This window comes from Heterodontus francisci, chromosome 13 (assembly GCF_036365525.1).
Source record: "Heterodontus francisci isolate sHetFra1 chromosome 13, sHetFra1.hap1, whole genome shotgun sequence".
NCBI classification, from domain to species: domain Eukaryota; kingdom Metazoa; phylum Chordata; class Chondrichthyes; order Heterodontiformes; family Heterodontidae; genus Heterodontus; species Heterodontus francisci.
The window spans coordinates 34279057-34300190 of NC_090383.1; the positions used below are offsets into that span (position 1 = coordinate 34279057).

At 47.2% G+C, this 21134-nt stretch overlaps 1 protein-coding gene across 2 annotated transcripts in view; it reads right to left on the reverse strand.

Annotated features, from left to right (window-relative positions):
* Positions 1-21134, reverse strand: part of si:ch211-140l13.3 (centromere protein J) — a 316358-nt gene that overhangs the window by 173414 nt on the left and 121810 nt on the right. For both annotated transcript variants that reach the window (XM_068045779.1, XM_068045778.1), the window contains exon 4: positions 12125-12269. In XM_068045779.1, coding sequence (XP_067901880.1) covers positions 12125-12269 — 145 coding nt within the window. The remainder of the gene's footprint in view (positions 1-12124; positions 12270-21134) is intronic.

Sequence of the window (21134 nt, forward strand, 5' to 3'; positions counted from 1 at the left end):
ACATAATATAACCCCATGAAACTCAAGTGCAGCTCGGTAGATTTTCTCAAAGCTGTTCTACTCCGCAGTTTCATCTCATCTTACGTCTCATCCGACGCATTAACAAAAAACTTTTTTTCTTCCTTTCAGGTGTTAAGGAACGCAAGCTCCAGCAGCTGATGGGGACTAATGCCCCTCCAGATCCTCCTTCCGCTTCACTTCCCTCTGACCCCACCCCTTCTGATCTGACCCCTTGCCGTGTATTCACTATACCCTCTGACCTCCCCCTCTCTGATGCTGAGCGTTCTGTACTCAGCAAAGGTCTCAGTTTTATCCCCTTATGCCCCCACCTCAATGAATTTCGCGCTCGGCATGACGTTGAGCTCTTCTTCCGTCGCCTCCGCCTCCGGGCTCACTTCTTCGACCAGGAGTCCTCCCCCCGACCAGCAGACCCATTCACCCGCCTCCAGCATTCTCCCTCTACCTGGACCCCTCCCCCTGGCCTCTTACCCGCTCTTGATCTCTTCATTGAAAACTGTCGGCGAGACATTGGTCGTCTCAATTTCTCTGCCCCCCTCACTCACTCTAACCTGTCCCCTCTGAACTTGAGGCACTCCGTTCTCTCAGGTCTAACCCCGACATGGTCATCAAACCTGCAGACAAGGGTGGTGCTGTTGTTGTATGGCGTACCGACCTCTACCTTGCAGAAGCTCAATGCCAACTCACGGACACTTCTTCCTACCTCCCTCTGGACCATGACCCCACCACCGAACATCAAGCCACCGTCCAAAGGACTGTCACTGACCTCATCTCCTCTGGAGATCTTCCCTCTACGGCTTCCAACCTCATAGTCCCACAACCCCGGACAGCCCGTTTCTACCTCCTTCCCAAAATCCACAAATGGGACTGTCCCGGCAGACCCATTGTGTCAGCCTGCTCCTGCCCCACTGAACTTATTTCTTCCTATCTAGACTCTATCTTTTCTCCGCTGGTCCAGTCTCTTCCCACTTACATCCGTGACTCTTCTGAAGCCCTACGTCATTTTGACAATTTCCAGTTTCCTGGTCCCAACTGCCTCCTCTTCACTATGGACGTCCAATCGCTCTACACCTCCATCCCCCACCAGGATGGTTTGAGGGCTCTCCGCTTCTTCCTGGAACAGAGGCCCAACCAGTCCCCATCCACCACCACCCTCCTCCGCCTGGCTGAACTTGTTCCCACATTGAACAACTTCTCCTTCAACTCCATGCACTTCCTTCAAGTAAAAGGTGTCGCTATGGGTACCCGCATGGGTCCTAGTTATGCCTGTCTTTTTGTGGGATATGTCGCGCATTCTTTGTTCCAGTCCTACTCAGGCCCCCTCCCCCAACTCTTTTTCTGGTACATTGATGACTGTATCGGTGCCGTTTCCTGCTCCCGCCCCGAACTAGAAAACTTTATCAACTTTGCTTCCAATTTCCACCCTTCTCTCACCTTTACATGGTCCATCTCTGACACTTCCCTTCCCTTCCTCGACTTCTCTGTCTCCATCTCTGGGGATAGGTTGTCTACCAATATCCATTATAAGCCCACTGACTCCCACAGCTACCTCGACTACACTTCTTCACACCCTGTCTCCTGTAAGGACTCCATTCCATTCTCCCAGTTTCTCCGTCTCCGACGCATCTGCTCTGATGATGCTACCTTCCATGACGGTGCTTCTGATATGACCTCCTTTTTCCTCAACCGAGGATTTCCCCCCACTGTGGTTGACAGGGCCCTCAACCGTGTCCGACCCATTCCCCGCACCTCTATCCTCACCCCTTCCCCTCCCTCCCAGAACCGTGACAGGGTTCCCCTTGTCCTCACTTTTCATCCCACCAGCCTCCATATCCAAAGGATCATCCTCCGCCATTTTCGCCACCTCCAGCGTGATGCCACTACCAGTCGCATCTTCCCCTCCCTTCCCCCGTCAGCATTCCGAAGGGATCGTTCCCTCCGCGACACCCTGGTCCACTCCTCCATTACCCCCACCACCTCGTCCCCGTCCCAGGGCACCTTCCCCTGCAATGGCAGGAGGTGTAATACCTGCCCAATTACCTCCTCTCTCCTCACTATCCCAGGCCCCAAACACTCCTTTCAGGTGAAGCAGCGATTTACTTGTACTTCTTTCAATGTAGTATATTGTATTCGCTGCTCACAGTGTGGTCTCCTCTACATTGGGGAGACCAAGCGCAGACTGGGTGACCGCTTTGCGGAACATCTCCGCTCAGTCCGCAAGCAGGACCCTGAGCTGTCGGTTGCTTGCCATTTCAACACTCCCCCCTGCTCTCATGCTCACATCTCTGTCCTGGGATTGCTGCAGTGTTCCAGTGAACATCAACGCAAGCTCGAGGAACAGCATCTCATCTACCGATTAGGCACACTACAGCCTGCCGGACTGAACATTGAGTTCAATAATTTCAGAGCATGACAGCCCCCCATTTTACTTTCATTTTTAGTTATTTTTTTCTTCCTTTTTTTACATTCCTTTTTACATTTTTTACAATCTTTTTTTGCATTTATTTCATTTTATCTTAGTTTGTTCAGTTTGCTTAGCCACTGTTTTTTTCAGGTTGTTTTTCTTCAGGTTTGCACTTGCTGCTGTTCAATATTCAGTGTATTTACACCTAATCTGTACTAATGCTTTGTCTTTCAACACACCATTAACATATTGTTTGCCTTTTCTCCGTGACCTTTTGGTCAGCTATGTGGCCTGGTCCAATCTGCACCTTCTCCTTTGTTATCTCTTGCCCCACCCCCACCTCACTTGTTTATAATCTGTGACTTTTCTAATATTTGTCAGTTCCGAAGAAGGGTCACTGACCCGAAACGTTAACTCTGCTTCTCTTTCCACAGATGCTGCCAGACCTGCTGAGTGATTCCAGCATTTCTTGCTTTTGTTTCAGATTTCCAGCATCCGCAGTATTTTGCTTTTATATTATTGTGTGTAGGTAGATTTTCTCATGCACTTGCAGGGTGCTCCTACAAGGTGCTGTGCCCCTGTGCTGCCATCCGAGTTGGAGGCAGGCTGTTGACCTTGGCTTTCAATGGCCATGGCAGTCATCCTTTGGTTGCCTGACGCCTTGAGGGCTTAGGCATACTGGGGGCCTCCTGTACAGATGCAGGAGCCACCTCTGTCATCGTAATTTCCTGAATCGTTGATGTCAGAGGGGATGAGGATCCACAGTCCACTCCAGGAGCGCCCAGAGAGGAATTTGGAACTTGTGGTCACCTTCATGGCATTTGCAGCTGAAACCTGTCACCAACCTCGCAGGTCTACGACACCAGTAATAGCATCTCTTGGGGAAACCATGCAAGCTTTGAGTTGAGTCAACTCCTATGTCTTGGACAGGCTGAGAGATCAGATGGACAGGGGCTTCACTGTAATCAGTGATCTCCTGGAATCTGCTTTCCTATTGATTGTAGGAATGCTGATATTCAGCCTGGTAGCAAGGGCAGTTGTTCAATTGGACTTGAAAATGATGCATTTCTTATGGCAACAACACCTTGGTTTTTTTCAGTGAACTGCTGAACAGCTCCGGTTTCAGGTAATTTGTGGCCCATTTCCATCTCCTCTCAATACTCCACGTCGGTGAATTGCTCTCCTTTATCATGCTGTAAGTCCTCCTCCAATGGTGACTCCATATGCTGTCCCTTTTGCTGAGCAAAGTTGTACAGCATACTGCATAAAATGATCATCTGGCTGCATCTCTGGGCTGCATTGGAGAAAGCCACTGGAGATGTCCGGCATCTGAATCATTGAGAGGATTTTAACCACCAGAAATGGGTGGGTTTAGGTCAGGTGGGATGTAAAAATTCTAAAAATCTCAAACCTGAACCCAACCTATCTTGAATACATCCACTTCTGGTTTGAACAGAGGTGAGATGGTGGGGTGGGCGACCAACCTGGTCCAAGGAGGTGGGCTGCTCATTTAAATATTTTACTGATGCTGTGTGTCTCAGATTTTATCTCCATTTTAGGTTTAACCCTGGCCAACTGGGTTTTTCGGGTCTTAGGAAAGCTGACAGCTAAAGGAAGGTAAGGACTGCTGAGTGGAAACGATAAGTGCCTTTCCAGAACTGCTTGTGGGCCAGGAAGACCAGGAGTGCTTCCCCCCAGCTCACCGAGTTAACCTGTTTCCCACTCTCCTCATGATCGGATACCCCCCTCCCCAAACCCCCTGCGATCTGATGTACTCCTCCCCCACTCCAAGCCATAATATCCCTCCATGCCACAATCTCCCATTGACCTGGTATTTCCAATCACCCCCACCTGGGTCTTTCTGATCCCTCCCTTTGTCTTCTGCATTCCAAAATGTGGGTTATGATCTCCCACTGACCCTTTAAATGTCTTCACACCCTTCTGATTTTCCCCCACCTCGAACCCATCGGATTTCTCCCCCGCCCTCATCCAACACAGGTGTTCGATCCCCAACCAGACCCCTTCTCTTCGCTCCTAGCTGTGTCCTTGGGCTGAAGGCCTAGCCGCCTGATAGCCAGCCAGGCTGCCTCTCAATCTGGCTAGCTATGGCCAAGAAATGAAGACAAATGCAAAACTGCACCTTCTATCTCCACGCTACCTCGTTAATATCTGGGTCATTGTTTTCAACGAGGATTTCAACAAGGTTAAAGCACCGATTTGATTGTAACAAAGTTCCACCACTGAGCATGGGTTCCCAAGAGTTGTCATAAGTCAGGTGTACAGTTTCCAAGTAGGCAGTTTGACTTGTTTGAGGCAAACAGTGGGGAATTGAGGACTGCCGCAATACAAAATAATCAAAGCAGCTGTCAGGAAAGCTGGTTCAGGACTGCATGGCGAACTGGGTCATCACACACCATTTGCACATAATTAGAGTTGGACCTGATTCTTGAAAATGGTCATGTTGTGTAAAGGAGTCCACAGGAGCAATAGAGGTGCAGTCATTGATGCCCTGGACTTGTGGTAATCCTGAAATCCTTGTGAACTCCAATGCTCTAACCTGCTGCTTCCAGAGGTCCATGTAAAATCAGAAATCTTTCTTCTCTGGCAAACAACGCATCAGTCACCCATTTAATACAAGCATGGCCTGAAGATTGGCTGATGTTGGTGACATCTCCTGTGGTAGCCTGGAAGCTAGAGGCAAAGTAGTTAAGGGCTGCAGTGACTTTAACTCCAACAAACAGTGTTGTGTTTGCTATAACTTCAGGTCTCCTTGCAGAATGCTGCCCTATAGAAGTGAATCCTCCTTATGCATTGTTCCTCAGAGAATTGCATATGTGATAAAGAAAGGAAGAATTTGCATTATATAGTGCCTCACACAAACTCAGGATGTCCCAAAGAACTTTATAACCAATGAAGTACTTTTGAAGTGTAGTCACTGTTATAATGTGAGGAAACAGCAGACAATGTGCACACAGCAAAGACCACAAACAGCAATGATAGTGACCAAATGATCTATTTTAGTGATGTTGGTTGAGGGATATATATTGGCCAAGATTCCCTTGCTCTTCATCAAATACTGTGCTTCTTTCCCTCCCTTCAAGCCACCCTTAGTGGCAGACCCTTTAGCTGCGTCATTAACCTGCTCCACAGATTTTCTTCCTTAAAACCAAACAATCATCTCTTACTATTAGAAAAAGCCTTCTCAAAACCTAGCTTTTTGACTAAGCTTTCAATGACCTCTCTTAACTGTAGCATCACAGCTATTTATTTGTTCTTTTATTGCGATGTGACATGCGAGCATGACTAAGAATCAGACTTTCCACATCCACAGGGTGTTTTTACAATTATTGTTGGTTCTTCTCTTTGGATCTTCTTAACACCACTCTGGATCAGAAAGGAAAGTGAAGATGCATGAAGAATTGTTCCCTCACAAGAGAACAACAGACTGTCAGAGCAGATAACAAGATGGCCTTAAGCCAGATAGGAAAATATGTCCAGGCACATTTTCTGAAAGGTAGCCTGGAGATTTATTTCTGAACAGTCTGTGTTGATATCTCTAATATCTGGTAGTGAATCTATTCTTTTCAGAGACATACTGCCAGGCTCTGTACCCTTGCAGGTAGGGTAATCTGGTTTTGGAAATACCACTGCTGGGACTAAAGTGTATTGATGTTAAGGGAATGGTTTTGAATCTTATTCTGTAATAATATAAACAATTTTGTAGATATTATCTATATCAGCCACTGCCTAAATAGTGAATAAAAGAAACAAGTGACAGATTTTGAACTCCTGAAAGAATTTGAGTACCAGCTACACTGCTCGGTTAGCTCATAAGCCAAATATTTTGTGACTGTATCTCAAGCTCAAGATTCTTGCAGTTAGGTAGTTCCCCTATGAGGTAACTGTTTAGTGAGTGAGAATCTGTAAACTGAATTTGCCTGATATTCTTGGGATTAGAAGACCAAGGAGAATTTTGGTTTATCTCTGGCCTGGGACATCAGAAAATGCTGGATCATTAAGCCAAAAGGTTCAAATCTAACAGCCTGAGTGCAAATCTGGCATCAGGTATGACAAATATGTCTGTCCATCATCAGCCCCAAGAGCTGCATTTAGCATACCAGCAGATTCATACATCATGATGTTGAGATGTAGAATTGGAGCTGATTGGCCCTGAAATTTGATAATTGACACAGTCAGATATGTTCAGAATTGAGCATTTATAAAGCATGGATTTTACAACGATTCCGGGCTGGATTTTGTAATCGCACTGCCAGGAGCAGCAGCGGATGAGCAAAATGTTGGCCGTCCCGCATGTGACGTTTGCAATTGCAGTGGCCACTTACCATCTTGGCGGCAGCCGTCTCCCCCACCCCACCGCCCAATCACATGGCAGGGGAAGCATTGACGATGCCGTAAACAGTCACCTGATGTCGGATCAGGTGCTGGCGCCATCTTTAATAGGCTGCTAGCCCTTCATTCACTCACCTTGCATCCGCAAGCATTTTGTTTCGGCAATACTTCTCCGTTGCGGATTCATTTTGTATCTCAGCAAACATCCCCCCAGGCACCATGACCAACATGGCAGGCATAAGTGACAGGTGGCCCCACGGTTCAGTGATGCCTCCCAGCTGATTTTCCTCTAGGCTGCAAGGGAAAGGCGGCAGGTCCACTTTCCCAGTGATGGCAAGAAGAGGTCCTCTGCCTGACCAAGCAAGCCTGGACGGAGATCGCAGAGGAGATTAGCAGCCATGGGATCACCCGTCATAACTGAGTCCAGTGCAGGATAAGGGTCAATGACCTCCTACACTTAGCCAAGTTAAGTTGCGCAGTTCCACATAGCTTTCTGCGATCTACTTGCCACAAGCACAAAGACACATGGTTGACACAGCCATTCTAATGTTAGGAAGGTCATAGCGTAACAATAGCAGATTACTGACTGCATAAGTGAGACCAGTCACCCTCATTTCTATCATAGCCCATTTTAGACCCATGACAGTTCGAGTCATTGAGAGCAGCAACATCCCCCAGGTGCAGAAGAGGGGCCCATGTTAGCATTAACGTGCTGCAGAGATGTTTGGAACTTACAGTGACTGCATCCTTGATCTCTTGGGAGAAGAGGGCCCATAACAGTAGGGAAGCATCCAGGACTGGTGGCAGGGTGCCCAGCCTGAGACCTCTGTCGCAGGACAAAGACGAGGTGCTGGAGTTAGCGGGCAGCCAAGGACCACGTGCCATATCGGACGTCGAGCTCGGGGTTCTAGTTGAAAAGAGTGATTATTTCCAAACACAGAATGAATCAAAATTACATCTCATATGCAAATGCTATGCTGTCATCATTGCGACATAAGTACCCTACCACCTGACTGTCTTCTTCACATTGTACCTCGCAGGGTGGCACTTGCAAATGCTTGCGGATACCAAGGGAAAGACGACAACCCTCTGAGGAAGAGCTAGGCATAGAGGATGCACCATCCCATGACACTCCTGCACCTTCCACCAACCACATACTCTCACCTCAATGGATATTCAATTGGCATTAGATTCAGGGTCACAAGCTGGTGGGAGCACCACACACCTGCCCGAGCAGCTGCCTGAGGCCGACAAAGCTGAGTCGGAGGGCAGTGGGTGGCCATGCCCATACTGAGCACCAGGCTGATGATGAGCCTCTGGTATCAATAGCACAGGGAATGCTGGAGTTGCAGGAAGAGGTAAGGCAACATCTGGTGGAGATGCCAGAAGTAATGCGCAGCCTTGAATGGACAATGGAGGAATCTATCCATGCCATGACTGGTGCCATGTCCCAGGCATGTGAGCGCACAGCTTCATCCATGGAGAGGTTGGTGACCCTCATGGAGAGCCACATTCCATAGATGCGCTATTACCTGCAAATCCTTGCCATGGCCATGACTTCAATTCAGCAGTAGCAGGGTGAGAAAAGAACTAGGAGCATGGAGAGTGTTCCTGCTCCTGGTCCTTCTCCGGAGAGCAGTGAGGTTCCAACGAACCTGGAGAGGGAGGAGGAGAGGCTGCCTCCACATCTGTGGTCTCCCCTCAGGGCGATTCGAGTTTGGACACTGGCTCCTCAGCTCCTCCGCCAGTAAGTCCAGCTTTGCAGCTGCAATGTCTGAGGACAGTTCTGCACTGGTGCAGGAGGCCTTCAGGCAGCTGGGCCCTCCAGGCCTCAGGCACCGAGAGGGCAATCACCGAAGTCATTCCATGCCAAGGGGCATCCTGATCAGCAGCCTGTCTCCATCCAGTTGCCAATGCAGAGATAACACCGTGAAGGCGCACCTGCAAACGTATTAAAAAGACACCTTGATACATATGGGTATTCACAGGTGAGACAGATATGTCATGTGTGCATTAATTAAATGTGTTTTGCTGTCAACCATCAGCCTTTATTGTCTGAAAACCTTATTCCACCATGGAGTGATTATGTGTCTTTCAATTATATCATTAGCTTTACAGTACTGCCAATGTGACCACTTACATCATTACCATGCCAATATGCATGAATGATGTCACATGGGCAATGGCTCATTTTGTTGCTACCAGTCATGCTGGAGAGACAGATGTTACGGAGGCAGAGGACTTCAGACAACATGCATGATGGTGAGTTGTGTTTTCAAACATATTTATTGAAGTTCATGGATTCTGGAAGCGCCCTATTATCAGTCTCTGCCTTGCCTCCCTTGCTCACTGCTTGCCATGTCAGGCCTCCATCACTGCTCTATGATTTCCCATGCGTGCTTGTTGTTGAGTGCCCTCTGTGTCCTCATCGTCGGAGGATGTATCATGCTCCCACACTTCTTCATCTTGCAAGGCCTTCCACCTCTATACTGCGATGTTGTGCAGAATGCAGCAGACTACAATGATGTACACACCCTGTTTGTTGCATATTGTAGGGCTCCACCAGATCTATTGAGGCAGCAGAAGCACATCTTCAGTATACCGATGTCCAGCTCGAAGGTCGCTCGGGTGGAGCCGTGGCAGGCGTTGTAATACTCCAACATCATTGGTGGAGTTCCTCACTGGCATCAGAAGCCATGTCATCAAGGGGTAGCCCTTATCCCCAAGAATCCACCCCTGAAGGTGAGTGGGGGGAGTGAAAAGCAGTGGCACCTGGGACTGGCACAATATGTATGAATCATGGCAGCTGCCCAGGAAGCAGGCGCACACACTTACAGGAAGTGCTTTCCGTGGTCGCACACTAGTTGAACATTGATGGAATGAAATCCCTTTCTGTTTATGAAGGTGGCTGGTTGGTCCGTGGAAGCCTTGATGGCCACATACATGCAGTCAATGACACCTTGCACCTGTGGGAATCCCGCAATGGCCCCAATTCCAATGGCCCTCTTGGCCTGACTCTCAAGGTCAGTCCTGTAGCAGACACAGTTGCTGGCCATTCTGAACAAAGCATCAGTAAACTCCTTGATGCAGCATTGCACTGTGGCTTAAGAAACCCCACACATCACCGGTGGATCCCTGGAATGATCCAGAGGCATAGAAGTTTAGGGTCACAGTAATTTTGAGGGCCACAGGCATAGGGTGACCACCAAAGCCCATTGGTTGCAAATCATCATTCAGCAGTGCACAGAGGTGTGTTACGACCTCCCTGGTCATCTGCAGTCATCTCTGGCACTGGCGCTCAGATATCTGCAGGTATGTCATCCAACTCCTAGAGACTCGCTGGCATCTCTGAGCTGCTTTGCACCTTGGTGGCTGCTGCTGCTCACGTCTGGGAGCTTCATCCTGCCTCTTGGGCCTGCCTCCGGCAGAGATGCCACATCACAGCAAGGGGATCCAGGAAAACCATGGATCATACTCATCTCTATGCTCCTAATAAACTTTGGATTCTTTCAAAAAGTCAAGTGCACTTATCTGGGCAGAGATTTGTGTTAAGTCCTGCTTCAGCAGTATTCCAGCATGATTTCTTTAGTATGGCCTGATGTTCCCGGCACAAACTTTAAATAAGTGTGAGCCATCATGATCATCGAAATATCATTTGAGTTGCCTACACTGGACTCCCAACAAAAGCAGCCCATACAGTTTCCCAGTTCTGCCACCGCCCCCTCCTCCTCCTCCTCCTCCTCCTCAAAAGTGTACCCACTTGCAGAGTTCACCCCCTTCCCCCACTCAAAGATACACATACAATTACAGAGTTCACCCCCCTTCCCTCCCAATGATATACATTTGCAGAGTTCCCCTCCTTCCCCCCCCACTCAATACTATACCCCTGCAGAGTTCCAACCTCCCCTCACTTCTGGCGATTAACTTTAGTGGCAGTGTCCGATGTTTTAACAAATTCTGCAGGATAGCAAGGCAAAACTTACCTAAGCTTTGCAGGCACCGATGATTCTCACCTAGGCAGCGTCAACTTTTCAAAGACGGAAAAGTGAAGGCACGTGAGTGCTGCACATCAAGCGGAAGATTGTGAACTGGTCGGATCGTGGTGACTTGCTTTCTAATTAAAGGTATTTAACATATTCTAAGTACGGTCATGTTGCAGAGCGGTGTAAGTGCCACCACGGAACTTTGCTGCCTCCGGGAAATTCGGAACCCCGCATTACGGCGTCGGGTCCCTTGGCAGGCGATTCTGCTTTGATTCTCCGCCCCCCACCCCCGGTCACGAAACCCACCTTCAGGCTGAGCACAAGATCCAGCCCTCCTGTTGGGATCTTTCCACCTTGGCACCTAAACCCCACTCTATGATAAGTAAACCTGGTTCCCAGCACAAAATTAGCAATCAATAATTTATTTTTGAAGTACTTACAGCACCAAAAGCTAGTTAGTTTCCAACTTAGTACTGGAAAAAAAGCAAAAAATCATGGCATGGATGTAAGACCTCGAAGTGGGAAGGCTTTGCAGAAAGTGGCTGTCATGAGGATTGGAGTGGGAGTGGAGCAGCAATGGGGCTAACAAAGATGTGGGTCAAGGAAATGGTAAGAGTGGCAGGAATGGAAGCTGAGCTGCAAGCAAAGAAAGGTATGCTTTGGGATCAAGGCTGGTATTAGAATCATAGCATCATAGAACAGTACAGCACAGAAGGCCATTTGGCAAATTGACTCTTTGCCAGCTCATTTAAAGAGCAATCCAGTTAGTCCCATTCCCTGTTCTTTTCAATCTTCCTGCAATTTTTGCTCCTTCAAGTAAAGCTACTATTGAATCTATTTCCGCCACTCTGTCAGGCAGTGCATTCCAAATACTAACCACTCAGTGCATAAAAAAAGTTTTCCCTCATGTCTCAGGTTTTCTTGCCAATCACCTGTGGCATTGATCCTTCAGCCATTGGAAAATCGTCTTTATTTAAACTCTTCATGATTTCAAACACCTGTATCACCTCTAATAGAGTTTGGCTTGGGACTACAGCAAGAAGAGGAGCAGGGCATGGTAAATTCCAAGCAGCAATTGCACATAAAAGATATGGGTCAGGTCAGGTCAGCTGGCAGATGGAGTTAATAGTGCAATAGTGTCACATACTGTTGATAGGCCTGCATTAACAGTAAGGTAATTAATTATAAGCTGCCATTTCTCTAGACATTTCAAACTAACGTTTGAGGTCATACTCCAGGCACAAGAAAGTTATTACTACAGATGCGATTAAATCATGACACAGAAAAGAAGCATGACAAACAGAAAATGCATACAAATGAAAGTCTTTTTAACATAAAACATTCAACATCAGACATGCTTTATTCTTACCTTTCCTCTAGACCTGCTGTTTTCTTGGAATTTCTTTTAATTCCAAATGGAGTGACGGCATGTTGTTCTGGTCCTTGCTCACCTTTTTCTTCTTTGATTGGAGAAAGATTCCTCGGACAGTTTTCATCCTCTGGGATACTCTCATCTACAGAAACACCGGAATTTAATTTAAACAAATTTAAGTGGATTACAACAGCACATCACCATAATTATTTTTATGAGAAAACAGACCTTATGCCATTAAGCACAGTGAATATCAATCGATGAACAGACTAACACAATCAAACACAGATCAATTAAACCACTGAAGACTACAGTCTACAGCAGAGGCTATGCCTCAGTGGTTATGGTCAGCAGGCAGAGTTCAAAGCTTGCAAGGTTTGAATGGTTTGTCTGCACCAGTTTAATATTCAGGTTTTCAGTCAGTGGATTGAAAAAAATCATCATTCCACACCACACAAAATGAAATACGACGACAGGAGCATTTCATTATAAGATTGTAAATAAAAAAAAGAAATAGTGCACACACATTCATCCTTAAACACTCACCTATCAATCTCACACTGTCATATCTATGCTCTAGTTTTCATCCAGGATTATTCTGTGCTGAGTTAGATTCTGGATAAAGCATCAGCTATCACATTGTTTTCTTTACTGCAATGTGGGCAATCTCCAGGTGGTAAGGTTAGAAAAGCAGGCTCCATCGAAATAGCCTTGCATTCTGGGTTTTTAATTTCTCCACAAATGTCAAAGGATTGTGGCCGATATAAGCTACGGTCTCACTATATCCATTTCAGACATATACTTCAAAGTTCTTGAGAGCCAGTAACAGTCCCAGAGCTTCCTCTCCACAGTAGAGTATCTCTTTTGATGTCTGTATAATGTTTTGTGGAAATACCCAACCAGTCTCTCAATACCTGACTCATCATCTTGGAGCACCTACCCCTAGTTCACTAGCATCAACTGCCACTTGAAATGGTTTGTTAAAGTTTGGAGCTGCCAGCACCGGCTTGTTGGTTAAGATGGCTTTCAGCCTCTCAAAAGCTGTTTGGCACCTCCCTGACCACACTACCTTCACTCTTTTTTGTAACAAGTCTGTCCGTGGGGCGGTTATTGTGCTGAAGCTTGGGACAAAATTGAGGTAAAACCCACACATCCCCAAAGATCACATTTTTCCCGTTTGGTCACAGGGATGAGAAAATCTATTAACACCTGTACCTTCACTGCTCTGGATAGCACCCACCCTTAACCCACAACATGCCCTAGGTAGGTTACTTGAGTTTTAGCAAGCTCGCTCTTTGCAAGGTTTACCACTGGGTGAGCCAATTGTAACCTTCGGAAAAGGGCTTCTAACTGGTCTAGGTGGTCCCCCCAGGTCTCACTGTATACTAACAGATCATCCAGGTACACCACACAGTTGGGCAGACCAGCCACTACCTGGTTCATCAGCCGTTGGACGTGACTGGGGAATTTCTTAATCCAAATGGCATCACTCAGCACTGGAATAAACAGTCCCTTACCTTGGGTGTTTAAGGGAATCTGTCAGTATCCTTTTAATAAGTCTATTTTTGTTATGTAGGTGGCGTCTCCTACTCTATCAATACAGTCTTGCAGGCGGGGAATCGGGTAGGAGTCAGCTCTGGTCACTGCATTAACTTTCTTATTATCAATGCAGAACCTTGTAGAGTCATTGGGTTAGGGCTCAATCACAACTGGGGAACTCCAACTGCTCTGACTGGGCTCAATGAACTCGTGCTCCAGCATGTACTGTATTTTCTCCCGAACATAGGTCAGTTTCCCGGGACCTAGGCGATAGGGATTTTGCTTTATGGGAGGGGTCCCTCCTACATCTATATGATATAGGGCTAGGGTTCTGCACCCTGGTTTGTCCCTGCAGATCTCTTTAAACAATGTGAGTAGCCTTGTTTTGGTCTCCTCTCTGTTCTGTGTTTAAATAGGAGAGTTTGATTTGGTAATCCTCCTGGCCTCCCTCTATCATGTCCTCACTGTCCCTTTTGCCCTCCTCTTTCCTGGCTGCCTGACAGACCTGTGCTTGTTTGTCCCCTTCCAGGCTGTGATACTGCTTTAACCTATTGATGTGAAAAAGCCTTTGCTTTTTCTTACAGTCTGGGGTGTCAATTAACTAATTTACCTTTCTAATCCTCTTTACTACTTTGTACAGGCCACTGAACCATGCTTTCAGCGGCACATGGTGTCCAGGCTGAAATATTCTCGCCTTGGCATGTTTATCTGCCTACCTTTTCATAACTATCTGGGTAGTTCTTAGGTGTTCCTGAGCCACCACTTGTGCGCCGCTTACAGAACAAGGAGATGTAGTCTAACATGGAAGAATCGTCCCTGCATCATAAAAACCTCTCCTGGATTAATTTAAGAGGACATCTCACCTTGTGTCCATAAAGTAATTCAAAGGGATTAAAGCCAGTGGACTCATTGGGTGAGTCCCTGGTAGCAAACAGAAGGAATACCAGCCCTTTGTCCCAATTATGGGGTTACTCATTGCAGTAAAGACAATTCTTTAGGGTCTGGTGGCACCATTCCAAAGCCCCTCGTGACTGTGGGTGGTAGGCTGAGGACTTTAGCTGGGTTATGCCCAGATTACCCATGACCTTTTGAAACATACTGGATCTCTGCAGGCAGCCCATATCGGATGAAGAATTGGGTTAGCCCCTCCACCACTACCTTGGCAGAGATAGTTCTTAGGGGGATGGCATCTGGAAATCAAGTAGTCACATCCATAATGGTGAGAAGATACTGATAATCCACTTTTGTTTTTGGCAGGGGCCCCACACAATCCACTAGCACTCTGCTGAATGGTTTCCCAAAAGCTGGTATGGGAATTAGGAGTGCAGGTTTTGTTGTAGGTTGGGGCTTCCCCACAACCTGGCATGTGTAGCAAGCTTTACAGAACTTCATCACATCCTTGTGGAGTTGTGGCCAGTGAAAATGCTGTCTTATGCGGATTTGAGTTTTTCAGATACTGACATGTTCAGCCACTGAAATCTCACGGGCTATTCTCATTATTTCCCTATGGTACCTAGGCAGCACGACTACCTGGTGCACCACTGTCCACTTTTTATCTGCAGGTCTATGAGGAGGTCTCCACTTCCTCATCAGCACCTGATTTTTAAATAGTAGCACTCTGGAACTCCCTCTGCTTCAGCTTCAGTTTGGGCAGCCTGTTCTAACTTTTTTAACACTGGGTCAGCTTGCTGAGCCTCGACCCAGGAAGACCTGCTTAACACTTCCTTTGGATCCTCTAAATTCCTGAAGAAGGTTTTGGATATCCAGACAGCAGGGTCATCTGTCTGCATTGCCAGGTCAGCCTCCTCTGACGGGGCTTGTTTGGCATGGACCAGGTCACCAAACAGTCAGGGAACATGCCAGGGACCTTCTCCTGTAACTGCTCAGTCTCTCTGACCTTGCTCGGCCTCTCTAAGACCACTGGGGATGCTACCACCTTCGCCCGCAGCAGGTCATCACCAAAGAGCAGGCTGACCCCGTCCACAGGAAAACTAGGGACAATCCCCATGGTTACCGGTCCTGAAATAAGGATACACTCCAGCTGCACCCGATATAAAGGTATAAATACCTCCCCCCAATACCATTCACTAATACTTTGGCATTCAATGCACTCTCTGGGGGAAAGGTCATGCCTTTTCCCAGCAGAAGGGATTGGGTGGCCCCTGTATCTCTAAGTATGATTATGGGCTTACTTGCCTCACTTGAGAGGTATGGGGTCACTTTTCCTTTGGACACAAAATCCTAGTAACTCCAGAAGATTTTGTTAAGTTCTCTCGCACTCACAGTGGTACGTTAACAGGGACTTACTGCTGCAATTAGAGCCACAGCCTGGTCTGTTGTGCTCTCCATCGGGGCCCCTTTTCCTGCATTGGTCTGGTGTACCCTGACTATTCTTATGGGTTTTCCCCGTAACTTCCAGCAGTCACTCGAAGGTGATCTTACTTGTTGCAATGGAAATATACAGCTTTTCAAGCATCACTCCTGTTCTCAGCACCTTCCTTTTTGGCCTGAGGAGGAGCCCCTGTGTTTCCAACTTTCCCTTCTCGCCCATGGCTGTTCATCCTCCTATCACCTTCTACCCTTTTCAGGTTTTTGGAGGTGACTAGGGAAGGCTTTCCTTGGGGCAGAGGTTTGTGAACAAGCTCATAACCATCAGCCAGGATTTCTGCGTGCCTGGCTCTTGGAACCTTTGTTCCTCCACATGGGTTTTTATGGAAAGGTGAAGCAGGCTTTTGAACTCCTCGAGGAGGATCACCTCTCTTAGGTTCTCATAGGTGGACTCTACTTTAAGTGCCTGTATCCTCATATGCATTCAGGATAGCATTTTTGGTCATCTCATAGTTTGATGAGCTCTTGTTGGACAATAGGAAATAAACCTCTTGGGATTTTCCTGTTAATTTGCTTTGCAGTAGCAGGGACCAGCCCTCCGCTGACCACTTCAACTGTTTTGGAAGCTTTTCAAATGAGATGAAAAATGCTTCTACATCCTCCTTTGGTATCAATTGGGAGAACTTTAAGAACTCAGCACCTGATCCTGAGCTAGGGGTAGTTCCCTCACTAGTGGTGCCTTCACTGGGTTTCTTGGGTTATCCACCTTTCAATTCGAGCTGCTTTAACTCATTTTCCTGCCTCTCCTTCAGGAAAGTGCTTTCTTTCTCCCTGTCCTGGAATTCTCTCTCTCTTTCTTCTTTCCGTCCCTGTCTCTCCCTTTCCTGGAATTCTCTCTCTTTCTTCTGTTCCTGTCTCTCCCTTTCCTGGAGTTATCTCTCCTCCTTCCATTCTGTTTGGAAGGTGCTATCAAAGGAGGCTTGGTGAGTTGCTGCAGTGCATCTTGTAGCTGGTACACACTGCTGCCACTGTGTGCCAGTTGAGGGAGTGAATGTTTAAGGCAGTGAATGGGGTACCAATCAAGTGGGCTGCTTTGTCTGGATGATGTCGAGTTTCTTGAGTGTTGTTGGAGCTGCACCCATCCAGGCAAGTGGAGAGTATTCCAACACACTCCTGACTTGTGCCTCGTGGATGGTGGACAGGCTTTGAGGAGTCAGGAGGTGAGTTACTCACCGCAGAATTCCCAGCCTCTGACCTGTTATTGTAGCCACAGATATTTCTATAGCTGGTCCAGTTAAATTTCTAGTCAATGATAATCCCCAGGATGTTGATGGAGGTGGAATTCAGTGACGGTAATGCTGTTGAACATCAAGGAATGATGGTTAGATTTTTTCTTGTTGGAGATGGTCATTGCCAAGGACTTGTGTGGCATGAATGTTGCTTGTCACTTATTAGCCCAAGCCTGAATGTTGTCAGGTCTTGCTGCATGCGGGCATGGACTGCTTCAGTATCTAAGGAGTCATGAATGGCAGTGAACTCTACAAATATCAGCGAGCATCTCCACGACTGATCTTATGATGGAGGGAAAGTCATTAATGAAGCAGCTGAAGATGGTTTGGCCTAGGACACTACCCTCAGGGCCTTTTACGGCAACGTCCTGAGGCTGAGATGATTGGCCTCCAACAACAACAACTATCTTCCTTTGTGCTAGGTATGACTCCAACCAGTGGAGAGATTTCCCCCTGATTCGCAATACTTCAATTTTGCTAGGGCTCCTTGATGTCACACTCTGTCAACTGCTACCTTGATGTCAAGGGCAGTCACTCTCATCTCATCTCTTGAATTCAGCTCTTGTCCATGTTTGGACCAAGGCTGCAATGAGGTCTGGAGCCGAGTGGCCCTGGCAGAACCCAAACTGAGTATTGGTTAACTGGTTATTGCTGAGTAAGTGCCACTTAACAGCACTGTCAACGGCACCTTTCGTCACTTTGCTAATGATTGTGAATAGACTGAAAGGGTAGTAATTGGCCAGATTGCATTTGTCCTGCTTTTTCTGGACAGGACATACCTGGGCAATTTTCCACATTGTCAGGCTGGAACAGCTTGGCTAGGAGCGCGGCAAATTTTGGAGCATACGTCTTCAGTACTACAGCCAGGATGTTGGCAGGCCCATAGCTTTTGCTGTATCTAGTGCCTTCAGCTGTTTCTTGTTATTACGTGGAGTGAATCAAATTGGCTGAAGATTAGCATCTACAATGAGGGCCTCAAGAGGAAGCAGAGATGGATCATCCACACGGAACTTTCGGCTAACGATGGTTGCAAATCCTTCAGCCTTGTCTTTTGCACTGATGTGCTGGCCTCCCCCCATCATTGAGGATGGGGATTTTTGTGGAGCCTCCTTCTCTGGCTAGTTGTTTATTTGTTCACCACCATTCACAACTGGATGTGGCAACTCTGCATAGCTTTGATCTGATCCATTGAATGTGGGATCCATTTGTTCTGTCTATCACATGCTGCTTCTGCTGCACTCCTTATTGAACCAAGGTTGATCCCCTGGCTTTATGGTAATGGTAGAGGGAACGATAAGCCAGGCCATGAGGTTACAGATTGTTGTTGAATACATTTCTGCTGCTGCTGATGGCCCACAGTGCCTCATGGATGCCCAGTTTTGAGCTGCTAGATCTGTTCTGAATCTATCCCATGTATCACGGTGGTAGTGCCACACAACACGATGGATGGCATTCTCAGGAATTTGTCTCCACAAGGACCGTGCGGTGGTCACTCCTATAAATACTGTCATGGACAGATGCATGTGCGATAAGTAAATTGGTGAGAGTGAGGTCAAGTAGGTTTTTCCCTCTTGTTGCTTCTCTCACCATCTGCCGCAGGCCCAATCTGGCAGATATGGCCATCAGGACTCGACTAACTTGGTCAGTAGTGGTGTGACCGAGCCACTCTTATTTATTTTATTTAGAGATACAGCACTGAAACAGGCCCTTCGGCCCACCGAGTCTGTGCCGACCATCAACCACCCATTTATACTAATCCTACACTAATCCCATATTCCTACCACATCCCCACCTTCCCTCAATTCCCCTACCACCTACCTATACCAGGAGCAATTTATAATGGCCAATTTACCTATCAACCTGCAAGTCTTTGGCTGTGGGAGGAAACCGGAGCACCCAGCGAAAACCCACACAGTCACAGGGAGAACTTGCAAACTCCACACAGGCAGTACCCAGAATTGAACCCAGGTCGCTGGAGCTGTGAGGCTGCGGTGCTTACCACTGCGCCACTGTGCTGCCCAAATGGTAATGGACATTGAAATCCTCCACCCAGAGTACATGCTGTGCTCGTTACCCTCAGTGCTTCTTCCAAATGATGTTCACTGGATCATCTTAAGATCGAAATCAACACTGTGATTGGTAGACTCACTGAGAACACTGTATTAGAATCTTTAAATGTATCTACATCGCCGCTTCTCACAAAAGAATGGCTCATTCTTCATATAATAGACAAAAAGATAGGCAAAAAGGAAAAGGAGGTGGAGTTGCACTGATAATAAGGGATGGGATCAGTACATTAGTAAGGGAGGTTCTCTGATTGGAAGAACAAAATGTGGAATCTGTTTGGATGGAGCTAAGAAACAGCAAGGGGCAGCAAACATTGGTAGGAGTTATTTGCAGGCCACCAAACAGTAGTGGTAGTGTGGGGCATGGTATTAATCAGGAGATTAGAGAAGCATGCAGCATGGGTAATACAGTAATCATGGATGACTTCAATCTGCATATAGACTGGGTAAACCTAATGAGCACTAATGTTGTAGAGGACAAGTTTTTGGAGTTAGGGATGGTTTTCTAGAGCAGTATGTTGAGGAACCGACTAGAGAACAGGCTATTTTAGATCTAGTATTATGTAATGAGAAAGGGCTAATTAAGAATCTTGTTGTAAAAGAACCTTTAGGGATGAGTAGCCATAATATAGAATTTTACATTATGTTTGAAAGTGAGGTAGTTCAATCTGAAGCCAGGGTATTAAATTTGAACAAAGGAAATTATGAAGGTATGAGGGGCAAATTGGCTGAGGTGGATTGGGAAAATTCATTAAAAGAAGAAAGTTGGGCACCTGACCAAGCAAGCCTGGCTTCAGATACCAGAGGAGATCAGCAGCTGTGGGGTCACCCCAAGGACATTGATCCAGTCCCGCAAGCAGCTCAATGGCTTCGGCCAGGCAACAAAACTGCGTACCTCTTAAACCCCTGATCTCTTGGGCCTTGCATGTGTCAGAGTAGGAGGGTGCATTGGGTGGAGAGAGAGTGCCCATCCAGTCATGGCCAAAGGGTCAGAGAGAAGACAAGCTGCCTGAGGTATGGCTAAATGGAGTTGAAAGGATACTGTTTCTCATTGGAAACCCTCAGGAAGTTCCTGAAAAGGGGTTGCATGCAGGAGGCATCTGTGTGCCTCCATCAGTGGCTGCTGGACTATCACCATCATGTCTTGGGCTTGTCCCCGCTGGAAGACGAACAACACCTATCTTTGTGTCTGCAGAAAAAGATAGCACACAATTCCAGAGAATGGACTAAGACTGACAGTGGACTTCCAAATCTACAGGTACTAAGTCCATGAGAGAAGGCCGCCAAGGAGCTAGCACGGCTGCAAGATGGACGGTGTGTTGCGCACAGAGAGACAGGAGCACCAACGCAAGACAGTGAGTAAGATCACCATGGGCACAAGGGTGCATTTGCAATGATGGAGCCATGCTGCTCATGAGGCATCCTGTGCCTACAGGGTTCTCCACCGTTGGTGTGTTTGCTATACTTGCAGGGGGGACCCTAAACCCTTCAATGTCTCTGTTTTCTCATGCAGGTCGTGCAGAATATAAGCAAAGGGCTGCTGGAACTGTGGGAGACCCTGCTGCCTCTGAGGAGGAGGAGGACGGAGCCTCAGAGGGGCCATTGTCACCTCCTACCACTGCACCCTCCTCCAGTGCCAATACTCTTATGTCAGTGGGTATGCATTCGCAGTTAGATTTGAGCACACAACCTGGTGGACACAGCACTGACGCACATGAACAACTGACGGAGGTTGTGGCAGTCTAGGCCCCTAACAGCTGGAGGACTGTGGGAGTTCAGGCCCAT